Source organism: Eptatretus burgeri, chromosome 15 (assembly GCF_056783735.1).
Source record: "Eptatretus burgeri isolate ZD-2024b chromosome 15, Ebu_testis_v1, whole genome shotgun sequence".
Taxonomy (NCBI): Eukaryota; Metazoa; Chordata; class Myxini; order Myxiniformes; family Myxinidae; genus Eptatretus; species Eptatretus burgeri.
Genome location: NC_140975.1, coordinates 69551130 through 69577199, shown reverse-complemented (window position 1 = coordinate 69577199; position 26070 = coordinate 69551130). Strand labels below are relative to the sequence as shown.

General features: G+C 38.0%; 1 protein-coding gene across 1 annotated transcript in view; it reads right to left on the bottom strand.

The window, feature by feature from the left end:
- LOC147012463 (sulfotransferase 2B1-like) overlaps positions 1-26070 on the bottom strand; it is a 72997-nt gene that overhangs the window by 23740 nt on the left and 23187 nt on the right. The window contains exon 2 of the mRNA XM_085856726.1: positions 4453-4613. Within this exon, the coding sequence (XP_085712852.1) occupies positions 4453-4600 (148 nt within the window). The 5' untranslated portion in view covers positions 4601-4613. The remainder of the gene's footprint in view (positions 1-4452; positions 4614-26070) is intronic.

The following is a 26070-nucleotide window of genomic DNA, read 5'->3' as shown; positions in this document are numbered from 1 at the left end:
ACCATCTGAGGAATGGACATACAACTCACACCAGAAACAGGGATGACATAACACTAAACCACACATTTAAAATACAATCCCTGTTTATGGGACGACGAGGAATTTTACCCATCGCTTTGCTGATAGATTTAAACAAAAGACAGCATGTTGTAATTTGCCTTTGGTTATCTTCCACCTGCTTGGAAGTCATCTGACATCACTTTCATCAGCCATCCTTGCTGATTATAAATGACACGAGCAAAAATCACTTCTGCTTCGCTATGAATCTCTGCGTTGGATTATTTGGTTTGAACCTCCACTTAAAATGAGTGAAATGAAACATTTTCAAAAATTTTCATCATTTTCGCTCAGATTTCAACATCACTGTAATGCATACTATCAAGTGGTTCAAACTTTCTTTGTATAACAAGAAGATGGTTTGTAATACCTGCTACCTCTGGGTGGTGCTAAACAATACACATTTACATAGAGAGAATTTGGGTCTTCCCCCACCTTGAAGCCCCTCCCCCAGATATGCTACCCCTACAGAAACCATACTTGGGGTACCCTTGGGCAACATGCACAAATTTGGTTGGATCTGGTTGAGAAGATTTTTATTTATTTTTGAAGCGTATACAAGTGACCCTCGTATAACGCGGGGGATGTGTTCCCACGAAACACTGTTTTATCCGAAAACGTGTTACGGGGCAATATTTAACATGTAAAAATGGGGGTTATGTTCTAAATGGGGACGATTTCAACCTTTCAAGGTTAAAGACCTCCATAAAAACCTCAAGAAGTAGTAAACAATGCATAAATAAAATATATAACAAATAAAAACATTAAAATGAATTACTTTTTAGTAAGTGTTGTCATGATTGGGGGGTTTAGTTGGATCCAGTGCATATTGCTTGTGGCAGACTTATTCAGGTGTGGCAGGCTTATTCAGGTGTGGCAGGCAGGCTTACTCAGGTGTGCTTGGCAGGCTTACTCAGGTGTGGTGGGCAGGCTTACTCAGGTGTGGCGGGCAGGCTTACTCAGGTGTGGTGGGCAGGCTTACTCAGGTGTGGCAGGCAGGCTTACTCAGGTGTGGCAGGCAGGCTTACTCAGGTGTGGCAGGCTGCCCAGTTGAGGTTGAAGTTTTAGAAGATGAAATGGAGGATGATTCACTTGGGAGTTTTTTGAAGAACTTCATAATGGAGACTTGAGGGGCTACCTTCATTTTTTGTTCATATCCTTGTAACATTTCAGGACATTCTCCATCTTTCTCCACACCTTGGAACTTCTCATGCAGTCAGGATAATGTTCATCAAAGATGGCCATGGCTTCATCGACCAATATGAAACCTTTCACCATGACCTTCGTCATGAGGGTTTTAACAGGCACAACCTCCTCAGGACTTGATTCTGATTCCTCTCTGTGCTCCACATCCAGAGCCAGAAGATCTTCAGATCTCAGCTACTCCCTGTGTGAGAGAAGCAAATCCTCAACATCATCTTCGTCGACCACTTCAAATCCCACCTGCAGCGCCATGTCCACAATCTGTTGCCTTGCTTCGCTGACTTCAGTCAACCTCTGTGAAAACTCTCAACTCCATCACTGCCTCAGGCCAGAGTTAATGGAGATAAAAATGATGAAAAGATTAAAAAAAAGATTTTAATGATGATGAAAGTGTGGCTGGGCATGCATTTCCAATAAAGTCCAGTTTCATCGAGGTTAAATACTTGGCTGGGTGTGTCACCTCCATCCGCAATCACTCATTTGAAGACAGCTGGAAATTGTTTGGCAGCAGCATCATCTGCAGCAGCAGCTTCGCCAGTCAACTTGAGATTCTGGGACACATGGCGACTCTTGAAGCACTCAAACCACCCATGACTGGCAGCAAAAGCCACTGTATCACTGGTATCTTTGGTTAGATCGCCATACAAACTCCTCGCTTTCTCATGAATGTCCATTCCAGACAAGGGCATGTTCTGTTGGTTTTAATGCTCTCTCCAAGTGATCAGCATTTTCTGCATTTTCTCAACAGCATCAGGCTGAGATCTTGCAGCTCTAGTAACACTGAGATTTGTTGTTGTCTAAGCGTTCTTGCAGATTCTGTCACGGTTGTTACGAACGGTTCTCACTGTAGAATCAATAAGTTCCATCTCTCTTTGAATATCAATGTTGCACTCACCTTTATCAAACCGATTAAAAAAAACTTTTAATTTCACCTCCAATGAATGAGACCTTCTTGACTTCTTCTTCACTTGATCATTATCTCCAATGCTACTTGTTACATACTTTGCAGCCATATTTTCGGCTGCTTTTAGCGAACGACTCGCTCAGGATGACGAAGCACTGACGACTCGCTCAGGATGCGGAGCAGGGACGACTCGCTCAGGATGCGGAGCAGGGACGACTCGCTCAGGATGATGGAGCAGGGACGACTCGCTCAGGATGACGGAGCAGGGACGACTCGCTCAGGATGACGGAGCAGGGACAACTCGCTCAGGATGACGGAGCAGGGACGACTCGCTCAGGATGACGGAGCAGGGACGACTCGCTCAGGATGACGGAGCAGGGACGACTCACTCAGGATGACGGAGCAGGGACGACTCGCTCAGGATGACGGAGCAGGGACGACTCGCTCAGGATGACTGAGCAGGGACGACTCGCTCAGGATGACGGAGCACGGACGACTCGCTCAGGATGACGGAGCACGGACGACTCGCTCAGGATGACGGAGCACGGACGACTCGCTCAGGATGACGGAGCACGGACGACTCGCTCATGATGACGGAGCACGGACGACTCGCTCATGATGACGGAGCACGGACGACTCGCTCAGGATGATGGAGCACGGACGACTCGCTCAGGATGACGGAGCACTGACGACTCGCTCAGGATGACGGAGCACGGACGACTCGCTCAGGATGACTGAGCACGGACGACTCGCTCAGGATGACGGAGCACGGACGACTCGCTCAGGATGACTGAGCACGGACGACTCGCTCAGGATGACTGAGCACGGACGACTCGCTCAGGATGACTGAGCACGGACGACTCGCTCAGGATGACGCAGCACGGCCGACTCGCTCAGGATGACGGAGCACGGCCGACTCGCTCAGGATGACGGAGCACGGCCGACTCGCTCAGGATGACGGAGCACGGACGACTCGCTCAGGATGACGGAGCACGGACGACTCGCTCAGGATGACGGAGCACGGACGACTCGCTCAGGATGACAGAGCACGGACGACTCGCTCAGGATGGAACACAAACGACTCGCTCAGGATGACTGAGCACAAATCAGAATACGTGTTGAACGAGGGTCACCTGTACAAATAAATAAACAACAGCTGTATAAACTAAACTAGAGAGTTAATAGAATACCTTACCTTGAGGATCAAGGACATGGGAATGTCAGCAGTCTTGAGAAAGAAGAACATTTGAGGGGGTGTACGAGCGGCGAATTTGATTGGTCATGATGATGAAAATGTCGGTATATTTTGTCCAAGTAAAGCAAAACGGAAGGATTCTGAAAGTGCTAAAAAGGTTATTTGTGTTCTTCAGTGTTCAAGTATGTTCTACAGTGTTCAAAAATGCTTAAGTTTACTGTCGGCACTGCAAGCGTCTCTCACGCCACGTTATTCACACACATTACATTAGTTATTCGTGCTTGTTGTTTGTGTCCTTTATAACATCTTTAAAAACAGTACTTTTCCAGGTTGGAATGATTTTCAATTTCGTTTTACTGCCAGATCGGCAGACAGAGTAAAATAAATCTCACTCCTCTCTACGCACGTGTGATCAGGACGAATTCAGAGAGAAAGTACTGCTAAACTGCAGGTTCATTTTCCGATTCATGTTCAAAGTAGTGTATAACATTCAATTGAAATCAAATTATTCTTCGATCATAAACTGACATTTGCAGACAGACAGAAGAGTGATCCAATTGCTTAACCCTGCATTTTGCTTTATGTGCACGGGGTACCAACTGTACAAATTCACTTTTATAGTTGAGATTATGGTTATGGTTCGTATGAAGCATATCTGGGATGTCAGCTAACATCATTTGTAAAAAAATAAAATAATTTTATTATCATCTGTAATATATATATATATATATATATATATATATATATATATATATATATATATATATATATATATATATATATATATATATATATATATATATATATATATATATATATGCATTCCGGCTTAGTTGCAGTCGAGAACCACCCACTACGAAAAGCACTACCAGCTGCTACACTGATAATCAGAGCATCAATCACTCTTGGTGGAGTGACCGAAGCTGCAATTACCGAGACAAGACTTTCGAAGCCCTTTATTATAAAATTGGATGGTAAATGGAGGTCTGGAGTACAAATTGGGTGTAAGGGATCATATAGGACCGGTGTAGTTTAATTCACCATCTGCCAACAACAAAAGCTGAACTCAAATTCAATGTTGCTGGTTTCTGACCTGACTTTGGGAATGTGACGTTGAATATATCTCCATCTTGGATTGGAAAGTTTCTTGCATAATCCAGTGATTCTTCCGTGTGCATGTGCATGGGAACCAATAGCTCTGGATGGTCCAACAATGGGAACGGAGTAGGAAGGTTCTCCATGGCAACAATCACCCTGTGGAGAAAGAGGAAGAAATAAAAAGGTGCTCAAAAATGTAATCGACCCCCAACTGTAGGCCAGCACCCCCAACGGGAATATACATGCATGTACAACATCGGCATGTACAACATCTGCATGTTATACATGTATAACAGACTTGAAATATAAATCATCAGTATTTTATTTCCTCTGCATGGGTTGTAATCCAATCGTACCATTCTTTCATGATATTCGATATGTTGTTCGTTCAGTTTTTAAATGTACATAAACACAGTCATCCTCTTAGTAGGGGAACGAGGGTCACAAAATATTGGTATTCCTCCACATCAAAGTAAACCAATTTTCAAACTTCATGGTACTCTAGAATACTTACTCCAAGGGTTTTTTTTTTACGGAATACTTTACCTCATTATAAAATGTTCCCGACTTCACGACCTCATGACTACATTTACCTCATATAAAAAGTATTCCGAGAAGGACTTGGTGCAAAAAAACAAAAACTCTTCTGGTGGCAAACTTGTAATTAAAAAAATTAAATTTATATCAAATGGAAGACCAAATAAAATAGATACAGTCCTGCATTGGAGTTGTCAGAAGGAACCGGAACAAGCAAAAAGCAAAGATGAAGTAATCAGGAGGCACCTGGATAGGACTCTGGTTTCAGCTGCTCCTCTACCTTCAAATCCATCCAGGTGCAGCCAAGTGAACCTTATTCAAAAAGTATAGGACTCTGGTTTCAATTGCTATTCCTCTACCCTCAAACCCATACATGCATAGCCAAGCAAACCTTATTCAAAAAAGAAAAAAAAAAAAATCATAAAGAATACAGATTCAAAAAATCAAATAATTCTGTCTGCCAGACCATGTTTCCCATCAGGTTGAAATCTATAACATATATTCATAATTGTGAAGTTTCACATTGATTGATGCAGCAATTTAAGAGAGAGAATTTTAAAATACTTTCCTTCAATTCAATTGGGCTGCCAAACCATGTGCCCTATGACATTATAGGTGGGAACTTTTTGTTTCTCATAGGTAGGCAGTCATATCTGTAAATTTTCTCCTCGATTTGTGCAGCCATTTCGGCGAAAAAGATTTTTGAAGCTGTAAAAAATACAAAAATAAATAAATAAATACTGCTGTGAACCACATGACCGATGACGTCAAAAGGTTTTTTTTTCTGTCAACCAATTTATACCGAGATGACCATCAAAAATTTTCATACTGATCGGATGTCGTGTTATACGTATGCAATTATGACGTCATTTTTCTGGTACTTTAACTCTGTCTTCAATAAAAAAAAGGTCAGATTCCAACTCCATTCCTTCCCATACAGTCAAATGTTCCATTACAGAATAACTACCTCATGACTACCTTTACCTCATTAAAAAAATCTTCCATACTCCATGACATCATGAGCCTGTCATGCTTCCGAGGTCGGTGAAATGAGTACCAGTGTACTGGTCCCGGTGTATGCCCCGGTAAGAATAGGTGTACCATATCCCTGTGTGTCGGAAGAGGAGACCAGGGTTGGCGTCAGGAAGGGCATCCGGCCATAAAACATTGCCTCAAGAAAAATCCAAACCCCTGCACAGCAGGGAAAAATGGCTGTAAAACTCCATGACATCATGACGAACTTTACCTCATTATAAAATGTTCCCTACTTCACTACCTCATGACTACATTTACCTCATTATACAATGTTCCCAACTTCACCACCTCATGACGACATTTACCTCATTATAAAATGTTCTCTACTTCACCACCTCATGACTACATTTACCTCATTATAAAATGTTCCCAACTTCACCACGTCATGACCACATTTACCTCATTATAAAATGTTCCCGACTTCACTACCTCATGACCACATTTACCTCATTATAAAATGTTCCCGACTTCACTACCTCATGACCACATTTACCTCATTATAACATCTTCCCAACTTCACCACGTCATGACCACATTTACCTCATTATAAAATGTTCTCAACTTCACCACCTCATGACTACCTTTACCTCACTATAAAATGTTCCCTACTTCACCACCTCATGACTACCTTTACATCATTATAAAATTTTCCCAACTTCACCACCTCATGACTACCTTTACCTCACTATAAAATGTTCCCTACTTCACCACCTCATGACCACATTTACCTCATTATAAAATGTTCTCAACTCCACTACCTCATGACTACATTTACCTCCATTATAAAATGTTCTCAACTTCACTACCTCATGACTACATTTACCTCATTATAAAATGTTCTCAACTTCACTACCTCATGACTACATTTACCTCATTATAAAATGTTCCCTACTTCACGACCTCATGACTACATTTACCTCATTATACAATGTTCCCAACTTCACCACCTCATGACGACATTTACCTCACTATAAAATGTTCCCTACTTCACCACCTCATGACTACCTTTACCTCACTATAAAATGTTCCCTACTTCACCACCTCATGACTACCTTTACCTCATTATAAAATGTTCCCAACTTCACCACCTCATGACTACCTTTACCTCACTATAAAATGTTCCCTACTTCACCACCTCATGACCACATTTACCTCATTATAAAATGTTCTCAACTTCACTACCTCATGACTACATTTACCTCATTATAAAATGTTCCCTACTTCACTACCTCATGACTACATTTACCTCATTATACAATGTTCCCAACTTCACCACCTCATGACCACATTTACCTCAGTATAAAATGTTCTCAACTTCACTACCTCATGACGACATTTACCTCATTATAAAATGTTCCCTACTTCACTACCTCATGACTACATTTACCTCATTATAAAATGTTCCCTACTTCACCACCTCATGACCACATTTACTTCATTATAGAATGTTCTCTACTTCACCACCTCATGACTACATTTACCTCATTATAAAATGTTCCCAATTTTACTACCTCATGACTATATTTACTTCATTATAGAATGTTTCCTACTTCACTACCTCATGACGACATTTACTTCATTATAAAATGTTCCCTACTTCACCACCTCATGACTACATTTACTTCATGCTAGAATGTTCTCTACTTCACCACCTCATGACTACATTTACCTCATTATAAAATGTTCCCTACTTCACCACCTCATGACTACATTTACCTCATGATAAAATGTTCCCAATTTTACTACCTCATGACTACATTTACTTCATTATAGAATGTTCTCCACTTCATCACCTCATGACTACATTTACCTCATTATAAAATGTTCCCTACTTCACAACCTCATGACGACATTTACCTCATTATAAAATGTTCCCTACTTCACTACCTTATGACTACATTTACCTCATTATAAAATGTTCCCTACTTCACTACCTCATGACTACATTTACTTCATTATAGAATGTTCTCCACTTCACTACCTCATGACCACATTTACTTCATTATAGAATGTTCTCTACTTCACGACCTCATGTCCACATTTACCTCATTATAAAATGTTCCCGACTTCAACACCTCATGACTACATTTACTTCATTATAAAATGTTCCCGACTTCACGACCTCATGACTACATTTACCTCATTATAAAATGTTCTCTACTTCACTACCTCATGACCACATTTACCTCATTATAAAATGTTCCCAATTTTACTACCTCATGACTACATTTACTTCATTATAGAATGTTCTCCACTTCATCACCTCATGACTACATTTACCTCATTAAAAAATGTTCCCTACTTCACAACCTCATGACGACATTTACCTCATTATAAAATGTTCCCTACTTCACTACCTCATGACTACATTTACCTCATTATAAAATGTTCTCTACTTCACTACCTCATGACCACATTTACCTCATTATAAAATGTTCCCAATTTTACTACCTCATGACTACATTTACTTCATTATAGAATGTTCTCCACTTCATCACCTCATGACTACATTTACCTCATTATAAAATGTTCCCTACTTCACAACCTCATGACGACATTTACCTCATTATAGAATGTTCTCTACTTCATGACCTCATGACCACATTTACCTCATTATAAAATGTTCCCAATTTTACTACCTCATGACTACATTTACTTCATTATAGAATGTTCTCCACTTCATCACCTCATGACTACATTTACCTCATTATAAAATGTTCTCTACTTCACTACCTCATGACTACATTTACCTCATTATAAAATGTTCTCTACTTCACTACCTCATGACCACATTTACCTCATTATAAAATGTTCCCAATTTTACTACCTCATGACTACATTTACTTCATTATAGAATGTTCTCCACTTCATCACCTCATGACTACATTTACCTCATTATAAAATGTTCCCTACTTCACTACCTCATGACCACATTTACTTCATTATAGAATGTTCTCTACTTCATGACCTCATGTCCACATTTACCTCATTATAAAATGTTCCCGACTTCAACACCTCATGACTACATTTACTTCATTATAAAATGTTCCCTACTTCACTACCTCATGACTACATTTACCTCATTATAAAATGTTCCCAACTTCACTACCTCATGACTACATTTACCTCATTATAAAATGTTCCCTACTTCACGACCTCATGACTACATTTACCTCATTATAAAATGTTCTCTACTTCACTACCTCATGACCACATTTACCTCATTATAAAATGTTCCCAATTTTACTACCTCATGACTACATTTACTTCATTATAGAATGTTCTCCACTTCATCACCTCATGACTACATTTACCTCATTATAAAATGTTCCCTACTTCACTACCTCATGACCACATTTACTTCATTATAGAATGTTCTCTACTTCATGACCTCATGTCCACATTTACCTCATTATAAAATGTTCCCGACTTCAACACCTCATGACTACATTTACTTCATTATAAAATGTTCCCTACTTCACGACCTCATGACTACATTTACCTCATTATAAAATGTTCCCTACTTCACGACCTCATGACTACATTTACCTCATTATACAATGTTCCCAACTTCACCACCTCATGACGACATTTACCTCACTATAAAATGTTCCCTACTTCACCACCTCATGACTACCTTTACCTCACTATAAAATGTTCCCTACTTCACCACCTCATGACTACCTTTACCTCATTATAAAATGTTCCCAAATTCACCACCTCATGACTACCTTTACCTCACTATAAAATGTTCCCTACTTCACCACCTCATGACCACATTTACCTCATTATAAAATGTTCTCAACTTCACTACCTCATGACTACATTTACCTCATTATAAAATGTTCCCTACTTCACTACCTCATGACTACATTTACCTCATTATACAATGTTCCCAACTTCACCACCTCATGACCACATTTACCTCAGTATAAAATGTTCTCAACTTCACTACCTCATGACGACATTTACCTCATTATAAAATGTTCCCTACTTCACTACCTCATGACTACATTTACCTCATTATAAAATGTTCCCTACTTCACCACCTCATGACCACATTTACTTCATTATAGAATGTTCTCTACTTCACCACCTCATGACTACATTTACCTCATTATAAAATGTTCCCAATTTTACTACCTCATGACTATATTTACTTCATTATAGAATGTTTCCTACTTCACTACCTCATGACGACATTTACTTCATTATAAAATGTTCCCTACTTCACCACATGACTACATTTACTTCATGCTAGAATGTTCTCTACTTCACCACCTCATGACGACATTTACCTCATTATAAAATGTTCCCTACTTCACCACCTCATGACTACATTTACCTCATGATAAAATGTTCCCAATTTTACTACCTCATGACTACATTTACTTCATTATAGAATGTTCTCCACTTCATCACCTCATGACTACATTTACCTCATTATAAAATGTTCCCTACTTCACAACCTCATGACGACATTTACCTCATTATAAAATGTTTCCTACTTCACTACCTTATGACTACATTTACCTCATTATAAAATGTTCCCTACTTCACTACCTCATGACTACATTTACTTCATTATAGAATGTTCTCCACTTCACTACCTCATGACCACATTTACTTCATTATAGAATGTTCTCTACTTCACGACCTCATGTCCACATTTACCTCATTATAAAATGTTCCCGACTTCAACACCTCATGACTACATTTACTTCATTATAAAATGTTCCCTACTTTACGACCTCATGACTACATTTACCTCATTATAAAATGTTCTCTACTTCACTACCTCATGACCACATTTACCTCATTATAAAATGTTCCCAATTTTACTACCTCATGACTACATTTACTTCATTATAGAATGTTCTCCACTTCACCACCTCATGACTACATTTACCTCATTATAAAATGTTCCCTACTTCACAACCTCATGACGACATTTACCTCATTATAAAATGTTCCCTACTTCACTACCTCATGACCACATTTACTTCATTATAGAATGTTCTCCACTTCACGACCTCATGACTGCATTTACTTCATTATAAAATGTTCCCTACTTCACTACCTCATGACTACATTTACCTCATTATAAAATGTTCTCCACTTCACGACCTCATGACTACATTTACTTCATTATAGAATATTCTCCACTTCACTACCTCATGACCACATTTACTTCATTCTAGAATGTTCTCGACTTCACGACCTCATGACCACATTTACCTCATTATAAAATGTTCCCGACTTCACGACCTCATGACTACATTTACCTCATTATAAAGTGTTCTCTACTTCACGCCCTCATGACCACATTTACCTCATTACAAAATGTTCCCTACTTCACCACCTCATGACGACATTTACCTCATTATAAAATGTTTCCAACTTCACGACCTCATGACTACATTTACTTCATTATAAAATGTTCCCTACTTCACGACCTCATGACTACATTTACCTCATTACAAAATGTTCCCTACTTCACGACCTCATGTCCACATTTACCTCATAAAATGTTCCCAACTTCACGACCTCATGACTACATTTACTTCATTATAGAATGTTCCCTACTTCACTACCTCATGACGACATTTACCTCATTATAAAATGTTCGCGACTTCACTACCTCATGTCCACATTTACCTCATTCTAAAATGTTCCCGACTTCACCACCTCATGACTACATTTACCTCATTATAAAATGTTCCGTACTTCACCACCTCATGACGACATTTACCTCATTATAAAGTGTTCCCTACTTCACCACCTCATGACTACATTTACCTCATTATAAAATGTTCCCAACTTCACCACCTCATGACTGCATTTACTTCATTATAGAATGTTCTCTACTTCACTTCCTCATGACCACATTTACCTCATTATAAAATGTTCCCTACTTTACCACCTCATGACTACATTTACTTCATAATAGAATGTTCTATACTTCACCACCTCATGACTACATTTACCTCATTATAAAATGTTCCCTACTTCACAACCTCATGACGACATTTACCTCATTATAAAATGTTCCCCACTTCACAACCTCATGACGACATTTACCTCATTATAAAATGTTCCCTACTTCACTACCTCATGACCACATTTACTTCATTATAGAATGTTCTCTACTTCACGACCTCATGTCCACATTTACCTCATTATAAAATGTTCCCGACTTCACTACCTCATGACTACATTTACCTCATTATAAAATGTTCCCTACTTCACTCCCTCATGACCACATTTACTTCATTATAGAATGTTCTCTACTCCACGACCTCATGACGACATTTACCTCATTATAAAATGTTCCCTACTTCACTACCTCATGACTACATTTACCTCATTATAAAATGTTCCCAACTTCACTACCTCATGACCACATTTACTTCATTATAGAATGTTCTCTACTCCACGACCTCATGACGACATTTACCTCATTATAAAATGTTCCCTACTTTACTACCTCATGACTACATTTACCTCATTATAAAATGTTCCCTACTTCACTACCTCATGACTACATTTACTTCATTATAGAATGTTCTCCACTTCACTACCTCATGACCACATTTACTTCATTATAGAATGTTCTCTACTTCACGACCTCATGTCCACATTTACCTCATTATAAAATGTTCCCGACTTCAACACCTCATGACGACATTTACTTCATTATAGAATGTTCTCCACTTCACCACCTCATGACTACATTTATCTCATTATAAAATGTTCCCTACTTCACTACCTCATGACGACATTTACCTCATTATAAAATGTTCCCTACTTCACTACCTCATGACCACATTTACTTCATTATAGAATGTTTCTCTACTCCACGACCTCATGACGACATTTACCTCATTATAAAATGTTCCCTACTTCACTACCTCATGACTACATTTACCTCATTATAAAATGTTCCCTACTTCACTACCTCATGACCACATTTACTTCATTATAGAATGTTCTCTACTCCACGACCTCATGACGACATTTACCTCATTATAAAATGTTCCCTACTTCACTACCTCATGACTACATTTACCTCATTATAAAATGTTCCCTACTTCACTACCTCATGACTACATTTACTTCATTATAGAATGTTCTCCACTTCACTACCTCATGACCACATTTACTTCATTATAGAATGTTCTCTACTTCACGACCTCATTTCCACATTTACCTCATTATAAAATGTTCCCGACTTCAACACCTCATGACGACATTTACTTCATTATAGAATGTTCTCCATTTCACCACCTCATGACTACATTTACCTCATTATAAAATGTTCCCTACTTCACAACCTCATGACGACATTTACCTCATTAGAAAATGTTCCCTACTTCACTACCTCATGACTACATTTACTTCATTATAGAATGTTCTCCACTTCACTACCTCATGACCACATTTACTTCGTTATAGAATGTTCTCTACTTCACGACCTCATGTCCACATTTACCTCATTATAAAATGTTCCCGACTTCAACACCTCATGACGACATTTACTTCATTATAAAATGTTCCCGACTTCACGACCTCATGACTACATTTACCTCATTATAAAATGTTCTCTACTTCACTACCTCATGACCACATTTACTTCATTATAGAATGTTCTCTACTTCACGACCTCATGACGACATTTACTTCATTATAAAATGTTCCCTACTTCACTACCTCATGACTACATTTACCTCATTATAAAATGTTCCCAATTTTACGACATCATGACTACATTTACTTCATTCTTGAATGTTCTCTACTTCACCACCTCATGACCTCATTTACTTCATTATAGAATGTTCTCTACTTCACCACCTCATGACTACATTTACCTCATTATAAAATGTTCCCTACTTCACGACCTCATGACCACATTTACTTCATTATAGAATGTTCTCTACTTCACCACCTCATGACTACATTTACCTCATTATAAAATGTTCCCTACTTCACGACCTCATGACCACATTTACTTCATTATAAAATGTTCCCGACTTCACTACCTCATGACTACATTTACTTCATTATAGAATGTTCTCCACTTCACGACCTCATGACGACATTTACTTCATTATAAAATGTTCCCTACTTCACTACCTCATGACTACATTTACCTCATTATAAAATGTTCCCAATTTTACGACATCATGACTACATTTACTTCATTCTAGAATGTTCTCTACTTCACCACCTCATGACCACATTTACTTCATTATAGAATGTTCTCTACTTCACCACCTCATGACTACATTTACCTCATTATAAAATGTTCCCTACTTCACTACCTCATGACTACATTTACTTCATTATAGAATGTTCTCCACTTCACTACCTCATGACCACATTTACTTCGTTATAGAATGTTCTCTACTTCACGACCTCATGTCCACATTTACCTCATTATAAAATGTTCCCGACTTCAACACCTCATGACTACATTTACCTCATTATAAAATGTTCTCTACTTCACTACCTCATGACCACATTTACTTCATTATAGAATGTTCTCTACTTCACGACCTCATGACCACATTTGCTTCATTATAAAATGTTCCCTACTTCACTACCTCATGACTACATTTACCTCATTATAAAATGTTCCCAATTTTACGACATCATGACTACATTTACTTCATTCTAGAATGTTCTCCACTTCACCACCTCATGACCACATTTACTTCATTATAGAATGTTCTCTACTTCACCACCTCATGACTACATTTACCTCATTATAAAATGTTCCCTACTTCACCACCTCATGACCACATTTACTTCATTATAGAATGTTCTCTACTTCACCACCTCATGACTACATTTACCTCATTATAAAATGTTCCCGACTTCAGCACCTGATGACGACATTTACCTCATTATAAAATGTTCCCGACTTCACGACCTCATGACTACATTTACCTCATTATAGAATGTTCCCGACTTCACGACCTCATGACTACATTTACCTCATTATAGAATGTTCCCTACTTCACTACCTCATGATTACATTTACCTCATTATAGAATGTTCCCTACTTCACTACCTCATGACGACATTTACCTCATTATAAAATGTTCCCGACTTCACATCATGACGACATTTACCTCATTATAAAATGTTCCCGACTTCACCACCTCATGACCACATTTACTTCATTATAGAATGTTCTCTACTTCACCACCTCATGACTACATTTACCTCATTATAAAATGTTCCCTACTTCACGACCTCATGACCACATTTACTTCATTATAAAATGTTCCCGACTTCACTACCTCATGACTACATTTACTTCATTATAGAATGTTCTCCACTTCACGACCTCATGACGACATTTACTTCATTATAAAATGTTCCCTACTTCACTACCTCATGACTACATTTACCTCATTATAAAATGTTCCCAATTTTACGACATCATGACTACATTTACTTCATTCTAGAATGTTCTCTACTTCACCACCTCATGACCACATTTACTTCATTATAGAATGTTCTCTACTTCACCACCTCATGACTACATTTACCTCATTATAAAATGTTCCCTACTTCACTACCTCATGACTACATTTACTTCATTATAGAATGTTCTCCACTTCACTACCTCATGACCACATTTACTTCGTTATAGAATGTTCTCTACTTCACGACCTCATGTCCACATTTACCTCATTATAAAATGTTCCCGACTTCAACACCTCATGACTACATTTACCTCATTATAAAATGTTCTCTACTTCACTACCTCATGACCACATTTACTTCATTATAGAATGTTCTCTACTTCACGACCTCATGACCACATTTACTTCATTATAAAATGTTCCCTACTTCACTACCTCATGACTACATTTACCTCATTATAAAATGTTCCCAATTTTACGACATCATGACTACATTTACTTCATTCTAGAATGTTCTCCACTTCACCACCTCATGACCACATTTACTTCATTATAGAATGTTCTCTACTTCACCACCTCATGACTACATTTACCTCATTATAAAATGTTCCCTACTTCACCACCTCATGACCACATTTACTTCATTATAGAATGTTCTCTACTTCACCACCTCATGACTACATTTACCTCATTATAAAATGTTCCCGACTTCAGCACCTGATGACGACATTTACCTCATTATAAAATGTTCCCGACTTCACGACCTCATGACTACATTTACCTCATTATAGAATGTTCCCGACTTCACGACCTCATGACTACATTTACCTCATTATAGAATGTTCCCTACTTCACTACCTCATGATTACATTTACCTCATTATAGAATGTTCCCTACTTCACTACCTCATGACGACATTTACCTCATTATAAAATGTTCCCGACTTCACATCATGACGACATTTACCTCATTATAAAATGTTCCCGACTTCACCACCTCATGACTACATTTACCTCATTATAACATGTTCCCGACTTCAGCACCTCAATACTACATTTCCCTCATTGCAGAATGTTCCCGACTTCACCACCTCATGACGACATTTACCTCATTATAAAATGTTCCCGACTTCACCACCTCATGACCACATTTACCGCATTATAGAATGTTCCCGACTGCACGACCTCATGACTATATTTACCTCATTATAGAATGTTCCCTACTTCACTACCTCGTGATTACATTTACCTCATTATAGAATGTTCCCGACTTCACAACATCATGACGACATTTACCTCATTATAAAATGTTACCGACTTCACAACATCATGACGACATTTCACTCATTCTAAAATGTTCCCGACTTCACCACCTCATGACTACATTTACCTCATTATAAAATGTTCCCGACTTCACAACATCATGACGACATTTACCTCATTGTAAAATGTTCCCAACTTCACCACCTCATGAGCACATTTACCTCATTATAAAATGTTCCCTACTTCACCACCTCATGATCACATTTACCTCATTTTAGAATGTTCTCCACTTCACGACCTCATGACTACATTTACCTCATTATAAAATGTTCCCAACTTCACCACCTCATGAGCACATTTACCTCATTATAAAATGTTCCCGACTTCACCACCTCATGACCACATTTACCTCATTGTAGAATGTTTCCGACTTCACGATCTCATGACTACATTAACCTCATTATAGAATGTTCTCAACTTCACTTCCTCATGATTACATTTACCTCATTAGAGAATGTTCCCTACTTCACCACCTCATGACTGCATTTACCTCATTATAAAATGTTCCCGACTTCACTCCATCATGACGACATTTACCTCATTATAGAATGTTCTCTACTTCACCACCTCATGACTACATTTCCCTCATTATAAAATGTTCCCGACTTCACTACATCATGACGACATTTACCTCATTATAGAATGTTCCGTACTTCACCACCTCATGACCACATTTACCTCATTATAAAGTATTCTCTACTTCACGACCTCATGACCACATTTACCTCATTATAGAATGTTCTCTACTTCACGACCTCATGACTACATTTACCTCATTATAAAATGTTCCCGACTTCACCACCTCATGACTACATTTACCTCATTATAAAATGTTCTCTACTTTACCACCTCATGATGACATTTACCTCATTATAAAATGTTCCTGACTTCACCACCCCATGACGAAATTTACCTCATTATAGAATGTTCCGGACTTCACCACCTCATGACTACATTTACCTCATTATAGAATGTTCCCGACTTCACGACCTCATGACTACATTTACCTCATTTTCGAATGTTCCCTACTTCACCACCTCATGACTACATTTACCTCATCAAAAATGTTTCCTCCTTCACCACCTCATGAATACATTTACCTCATTATAAAATGTTCCCTCCTTCACCACCTCATGACTACATTTACCTCATTATAAAATGTTCCCGACTTCAGCACCTCATGACTACATTTACCTCATTAGAGAATGTTCCCAACTTCACCACCTCATGACTACATTTACCTCATTAGAGAATGTTCCCAACTTCACCACCTCATGACTACATTTACCTCATTATAAAATGTTCCCGACTTCACCACCTCATGACCACATTTACCTCATTATAGAATATTCTCTACTTCACTTACCCATGACTACATTTACCTCATTATAGAATGTTCTCTACTTCACTTCCTCATGATTACATTTACCTCATTATAGAATGTTCCCAACTTCACTTCCTCATGATTACATTTACCTCATTATAGAATGTTCCCTACTTCACCACCTCATGACTACATTTACCTCATTGTAGAATGTTTCCGACTTCACGACCTCATGACTACATTTACCTCATTATAGAATGTTCTCTACTTCACTTCCTCATGACTACATTTACCTCATTTTAGAATGTTCTCTACTTCACTTCCTCATGACATTTACCTCATTATAGAATGTTCTCCACTTCACTACATCATGACTACATTTACCTCATTATAGAATGTTCTCCACTTCACTACCTCATGACTACATTTACCTCATTATAGAATGTTCTCTACTTCACTTCCTCATGATTACATTTACCTCATTATAGAATGTTCCCTACTTCACCACCTCATGACTACATTTACCTCATTGTAGAATGTTTCCGACTTCACGACCTCATGACTACATTTACCTCATTATAGAATGTTCTCTACTTCACTTCCTCATCACCACATTTACCTCATTGTAGAATGTTTCCGACTTCACGACCTCATGACTACATTTACCTCATTTTAGAATGTTCTCTGCTTCACTTCCTCATGACATTTACCTCATTATAGAATGTTCTCCACTTCACTACCTCATGACTACATTTACCTCATTATAGAATGTTCTCTACTTCACTTCCTCATGACTACATTTACCTCATTATAGAATATTCTCTGCTTCACTTCCTCATGACTACATTTACCTCATTATAGAATGTTCTCTACTTCACGACCTCATGATTGCATTTACCTCATTATAGAATGTTCCCTACTTCACCACCTCATGACTACATTTACCTCATTTTAGAATGTTCTCTACTTCACTCTCCTCATGACATTTACCTCATTATAGAATGTTCTCCACTTCACTACCTCATGACTACATTTACCTCATTATAGAATGTTCCCTACTTCACGACCTCATGACTACATTTACCTCATTGTAGAATGTTTCCGACTTCACGACCTCATGACTACATTTACCTCATTATAGAATGTTCTCTACTTCACTTCCTCATGACCACATTTACCTCATTGTAGAATGTTTCCGACTTCACGACCTCATGACTACATTTACCTCATTTTAGAATGTTCTCTACTTCACTTCCTCATGACATTTACCTCATTATAGAATGTTCTCCACTTCACGACCTCATGACCACATTTACCTCATTATAAAATGTTCCCGACTTCAACACCTCATGACGACATTTACCTCATTATAAAATGTTCCCTACTTCACAACCTCATGACGACATTTACCTCATTATAAAATGTTCCCTACTTCACTACCTCATGACCACATTTACTTCATTATAGAATGTTCTCTACTCCACGACCTCATGACGACATTTACCTCATTATAAAATGTTCCCTACTTCACTACCTCATGACTACATTTACCTCATTATAAAATGTTCCCTACTTCACTACCTCATGACCACATTTACTTCATTATAGAATGTTCTCTACTCCACGACCTCATGACGACATTTACCTCATTATAAAATGTTCCCTACTTCACTACCTCATGACTACATTTACCTCATTATAAAATGTTCCCTACTTCACTACCTCATGACTACATTTACTTCATTATAGAATGTTCTCCACTTCACTACCTCATGACCACATTTACTTCATTATAGAATGTTCTCTACTTCACGACCTCATTTCCACATTTACCTCATTATAAAATGTTCCCGACTTCAACACCTCATGACGACATTTACTTCATTATAGAATGTTCTCCATTTCACCACCTCATGACTACATTTACCTCATTATAAAATGTTCCCTACTTCACAACCTCATGACGACATTTACCTCATTATAAAATGTTCCCTACTTCACTACCTCATGACTACATTTACCTCATTATAAAATGTTCCCAACTTCACTACCTCATGACCACATTTACTTCATTATAGAATGTTCTCTACTCCACGACCTCATGACGACATTTACCTCATTATAAAATGTTCCCTACTTTACTACCTCATGACTACATTTACCTCATTATAAAATGTTCCCTACTTCACTACCTCATGACTACATTTACTTCATTATAGAATGTTCTCCACTTCACTACCTCATGACCACATTTACTTCATTATAGAATGTTCTCTACTTCACGACCTCATGTCCACATTTACCTCATTATAAAATGTTCCCGACTTCAACACCTCATGACGACATTTACTTCATTATAGAATGTTCTCCACTTCACCACCTCATGACTACATTTATCTCATTATAAAATGTTCCCTACTTCACTACCTCATGACGACATTTACCTCATTATAAAATGTTCCCTACTTCACTACCTCATGACCACATTTACTTCATTATAGAATGTTCTCTACTCCACGACCTCATGACGACATTTACCTCATTATAAAATGTTCCCTACTTCACTACCTCATGACTACATTTACCTCATTATAAAATGTTCCCTACTTCACTACCTCATGACCACATTTACTTCATTATAGAATGTTCTCTACTCCACGACCTCATGACGACATTTACCTCATTATAAAATGTTCCCTACTTCACTACCTCATGACTACATTTACCTCATTATAAAATGTTCCCTACTTCACTACCTCATGACTACATTTACTTCATTATAGAATGTTCTCCACTTCACTACCTCATGACCACATTTACTTCATTATAGAATGTTCTCTACTTCACGACCTCATTTCCACATTTACCTCATTATAAAATGTTCCCGACTTCAACACCTCATGACGACATTTACTTCATTATAGAATGTTCTCCATTTCACCACCTCATGACTACATTTACCTCATTATAAAATGTTCCCTACTTCACAACCTCATGACGACATTTACCTCATTATAAAATGTTCCCTACTTCACTACCTCATGACTACATTTACTTCATTATAGAATGTTCTCCACTTCACTACCTCATGACCACATTTACTTCGTTATAGAATGTTCTCTACTTCACGACCTCATGTCCACATTTACCTCATTATAAAATGTTCCCGACTTCAACACCTCATGACGACATTTACTTCATTATAAAATGTTCCCGACTTCACGACCTCATGACGACATTTACCTCATTATAAAATGTTCTCTACTTCACTACCTCATGACCACATTTACTTCATTATAGAATGTTCTCTACTTCACGACCTCATGACGACATTTACTTCATTATAAAATGTTCCCTACTTCACTACCTCATGACTACATTTACCTCATTATAAAATGTTCCCAATTTTACGACATCATGACTACATTTACTTCATTCTTGAATGTTCTCTACTTCACCACCTCATGACCTCATTTACTTCATTATAGAATGTTCTCTACTTCACCACCTCATGACTACATTTACCTCATTATAAAATGTTCCCTACTTCACGACCTCATGACCACATTTACTTCATTATAAAATGTTCCCGACTTCACTACCTCATGACTACATTTACTTCATTATAGAATGTTCTCCACTTCACGACCTCATGACGACATTTACTTCATTATAAAATGTTCCCTACTTCACTACCTCATGACTACATTTACCTCATTATAAAATGTTCCCAATTTTACGACATCATGACTACATTTACTTCATTCTAGAATGTTCTCTACTTCACCACCTCATGACCACATTTACTTCATTATAGAATGTTCTCTACTTCACCACCTCATGACTACATTTACCTCATTATAAAATGTTCTCCACTTCACTACCTCATGACCACATTTACTTCGTTATAGAATGTTCTCTACTTCACGACCTCATGTCCACATTTACCTCATTATAAAATGTTCCCGACTTCAACACCTCATGACTACATTTACCTCATTATAAAATGTTCTCTACTTCACTACCTCATGACCACATTTACTTCATTATAGAATGTTCTCTACTTCACGACCTCATGACCACATTTACTTCATTATAAAATGTTCCCTACTTCACTACCTCATGACTACATTTACTTCATTATAGAATGTTCTCCACTTCACTACCTCATGACCACATTTACTTCGTTATAGAATGTTCTCTACTTCACGACCTCATGTCCACATTTACCTCATTATAAAATGTTCCCGACTTCAACACCTCATGACTACATTTACCTCATTATAAAATGTTCTCTACTTCACTACCTCATGATCACATTTACTTCATTCTAGAATGTTCTCTACTTCACCACCTCATGACCACATTTACTTCATTATAGAATGTTCTCTACTTCACCACCTCATGACTACATTTACCTCATTATAAAATGTTCCCTACTTCACCACCTCATGACCACATTTACTTCATTATAGAATATTCTCTACTTCACCACCTCATGACTACATTTACCTCATTATAAAATGTTCCCGACTTCAGCACCTGATGACGACATTTACCTCATTATAAAATGTTCCCGACTTCACGACCTCATGACTACATTTACCTCATTATAGAATGTTCCCTACTTCACTACCTCATGATTACATTTACCTCATTATAGAATGTTCCCTACTTCACTACCTCATGACGACATTTACCTCATTATAAAATGTTCCCGACTTCACATCATGACGACATTTACCTCATTATAAAATGTTCCCGACTTCACCACCTCATGACTACATTTACCTCATTATAACATGTTCCCGACTTCAGCACCTCAATACTACATTTCCCTCATTGCAGAATGTTCCCGACTTCACCACCTCATGACGACATTTACCTCATTATAAAATGTTCCCGACTTCACCACCTCATGACCACATTTACCGCATTATAGAATGTTCCCGACTGCACGACCTCATGACTATATTTACCTCATTATAGAATGTTCCCTACTTCACTACCTCGTGATTACATTTACCTCATTATAGAATGTTCCCGACTTCACAACATCATGACGACATTTACCTCATTATAAAATGTTCCCGACTTCACAACATCATGACGACATTTCCCTCATTCTAAAATGTTCCCGACTTCACCACCTCATGACTACATTTACCTCATTATAAAATGTTCCCGACTTCACAACATCATGACGACATTTACCTCATTGTAAAATGTTCCCAACTTCACCACCTCATGAGCACATTTACCTCATTATAAAATGTTCCCTACTTCACCACCTCATGACCACATTTACCTCATTTTAGAATGTTCTCCACTTCACGACCTCATGACTACATTTACCTCATTATAAAATGTTCCCAACTTCACCACCTCATGAGCACATTTACCTCATTATAAAATGTTCCCGACTTCACCACCTCATGACCACATTTACCTCATTGTAGAATGTTTCCGACTTCACGATCTCATGACTACATTAACCTCATTATAGAATGTTCTCAACTTCACTTCCTCATGATTACATTTACCTCATTAGAGAATGTTCCCTACTTCACCACCTCATGACTGCATTTACCTCATTATAAAATGTTCCCGACTTCACAACATCATGACGACATTTCCCTCATTCTAAAATGTTCCCGACTTCACCACCTCATGACTACATTTACCTCATTTTAAAATGTTCCCGACTTCACATCATGACGACATTTACCTCATTATAAAATGTTCCCGACTTCACCACCTCATGACTACATTTACCTCATTATAAAATGTTCCCGACTTCACCACCTCATGACTACATTTACCTCATTATAACATGTTCCCGACTTCAGCACCTCAATACTACATTTCCCTCATTGCAGAATGTTCCCGACTTCACCACCTCATGAGCACATTTACCTCATTATAAAATGTTCCCGACTTCACCACCTCATGACGACATTTACCTCATTATAAAATGTTCCCGACTTCACCACCTCATGACCACATTTACCGCATTATAGAATGTTCCCAACTTCACTACCTCGTGATTACATTTACCTCATTATAGAATGTTCCCGACTTCACAACATCATGACTATATTTACCTCATTATAGAATGTTCCCGACTGCACGACCTCATGACTATATTTACCTCATTATAGAATGTTCCCTACTTCACTACCTCGTGATTACATTTACCTCATTATAGAATGTTCCCGACTTCACAACATCATGACGACATTTACCTCATTCTAAAATGTTCCCGACTTCACAACATCATGACGACATTTTCCTCATTCTAAAATGTTCCCGACTTCACGATCTCATGACTACATTAACCTCATTATAGAATGTTCTCAACTTCACTTCCTCATGATTACATTTACCTCATTAGAGAATGTTCCCTACTTCACCACCTCATGACTGCATTTACCTCATTATAAAATGTTCCCGACTTCACTCCATCATGACGACATTTACCTCATTATAGAATGTTCTCTACTTCACCACCTCATGACTACATTTCCCTCATTATAAAATGTTCCCGACTTCACTACATCATGACGACATTTACCTCATTATAGAATGTTCCGTACTTCACCACCTCATGACCACATTTACCTCATTATAAAGTATTCTCTACTTCACGACCTCATGACCACATTTACCTCATTATAGAATGTTCTCTGCTTCACGACCTCATGACTACATTTACCTCATTATAAAATGTTCCCGACTTCACCACCTCATGACTACATTTACCTCATTATAAAATGTTCTCTACTTTACCACCTCATGATGACATTTACCTCATTATAAAATGTTCCTGACTTCACCACCCCATGACGAAATTTACCTCATTATAGAATGTTCCGGACTTCACCACCTCATGACTACATTTACCTCATTATAGAATGTTCCCGACTTCACGACCTCATGACTACATTTACCTCATTTTCGAATGTTCCCTACTTCACCACCTCATGACTACATTTACCTCATCAAAAATGTTTCCTCCTTCACCACCTCATGAATACATTTACCTCATTATAAAATGTTCCCTCCTTCACCACCTCATGACTACATTTACCTCATTATAAAATGTTCCCGACTTCAGCACCTCATGACTACATTTACCTCATTAGAGAATGTTCCCAACTTCACCACCTCATGACTACATTTACCTCATTAGAGAATGTTCCCAACTTCACCACCTCATGACTACATTAACCTCATTATAAAATGTTCCCGACTTCACCACCTCATGACCACATTTACCTCATTATAGAATATTCTCTACTTCACTTCCCCATGACTACATTTACCTCATTATAGAATGTTCTCTACTTCACTTCCTCATGATTACATTTACCTCATTATAGAATGTTCCCAACTTCACTTCCTCATGATTACATTTACCTCATTATAGAATGTTCCCTACTTCACCACCTCATGACTACATTTACCTCATTGTAGAATGTTTCCGACTTCACGACCTCATGACTACATTTACCTCATTATAGAATGTTCTCTACTTCACTTCCTCATGACTACATTTACCTCATTTTAGAATGTTCTCTACTTCACTTCCTCATGACATTTACCTCATTATAGAATGTTCTCCACTTCACTACATCATGACTACATTTACCTCATTATAGAATGTTCTCCACTTCACTACCTCATGACTACATTTACCTCATTATAGAATGTTCTCTACTTCACTTCCTCATGATTACATTTACCTCATTATAGAATGTTCCCTACTTCACCACCTCATGACTACATTTACCTCATTGTAGAATGTTTCCGACTTCACGACCTCATGACTACATTTACCTCATTATAGAATGTTCTCTACTTCACTTCCTCATCACCACATTTACCTCATTGTAGAATGTTTCCGACTTCACGACCTCATGACTACATTTACCTCATTTTAGAATGTTCTCTGCTTCACT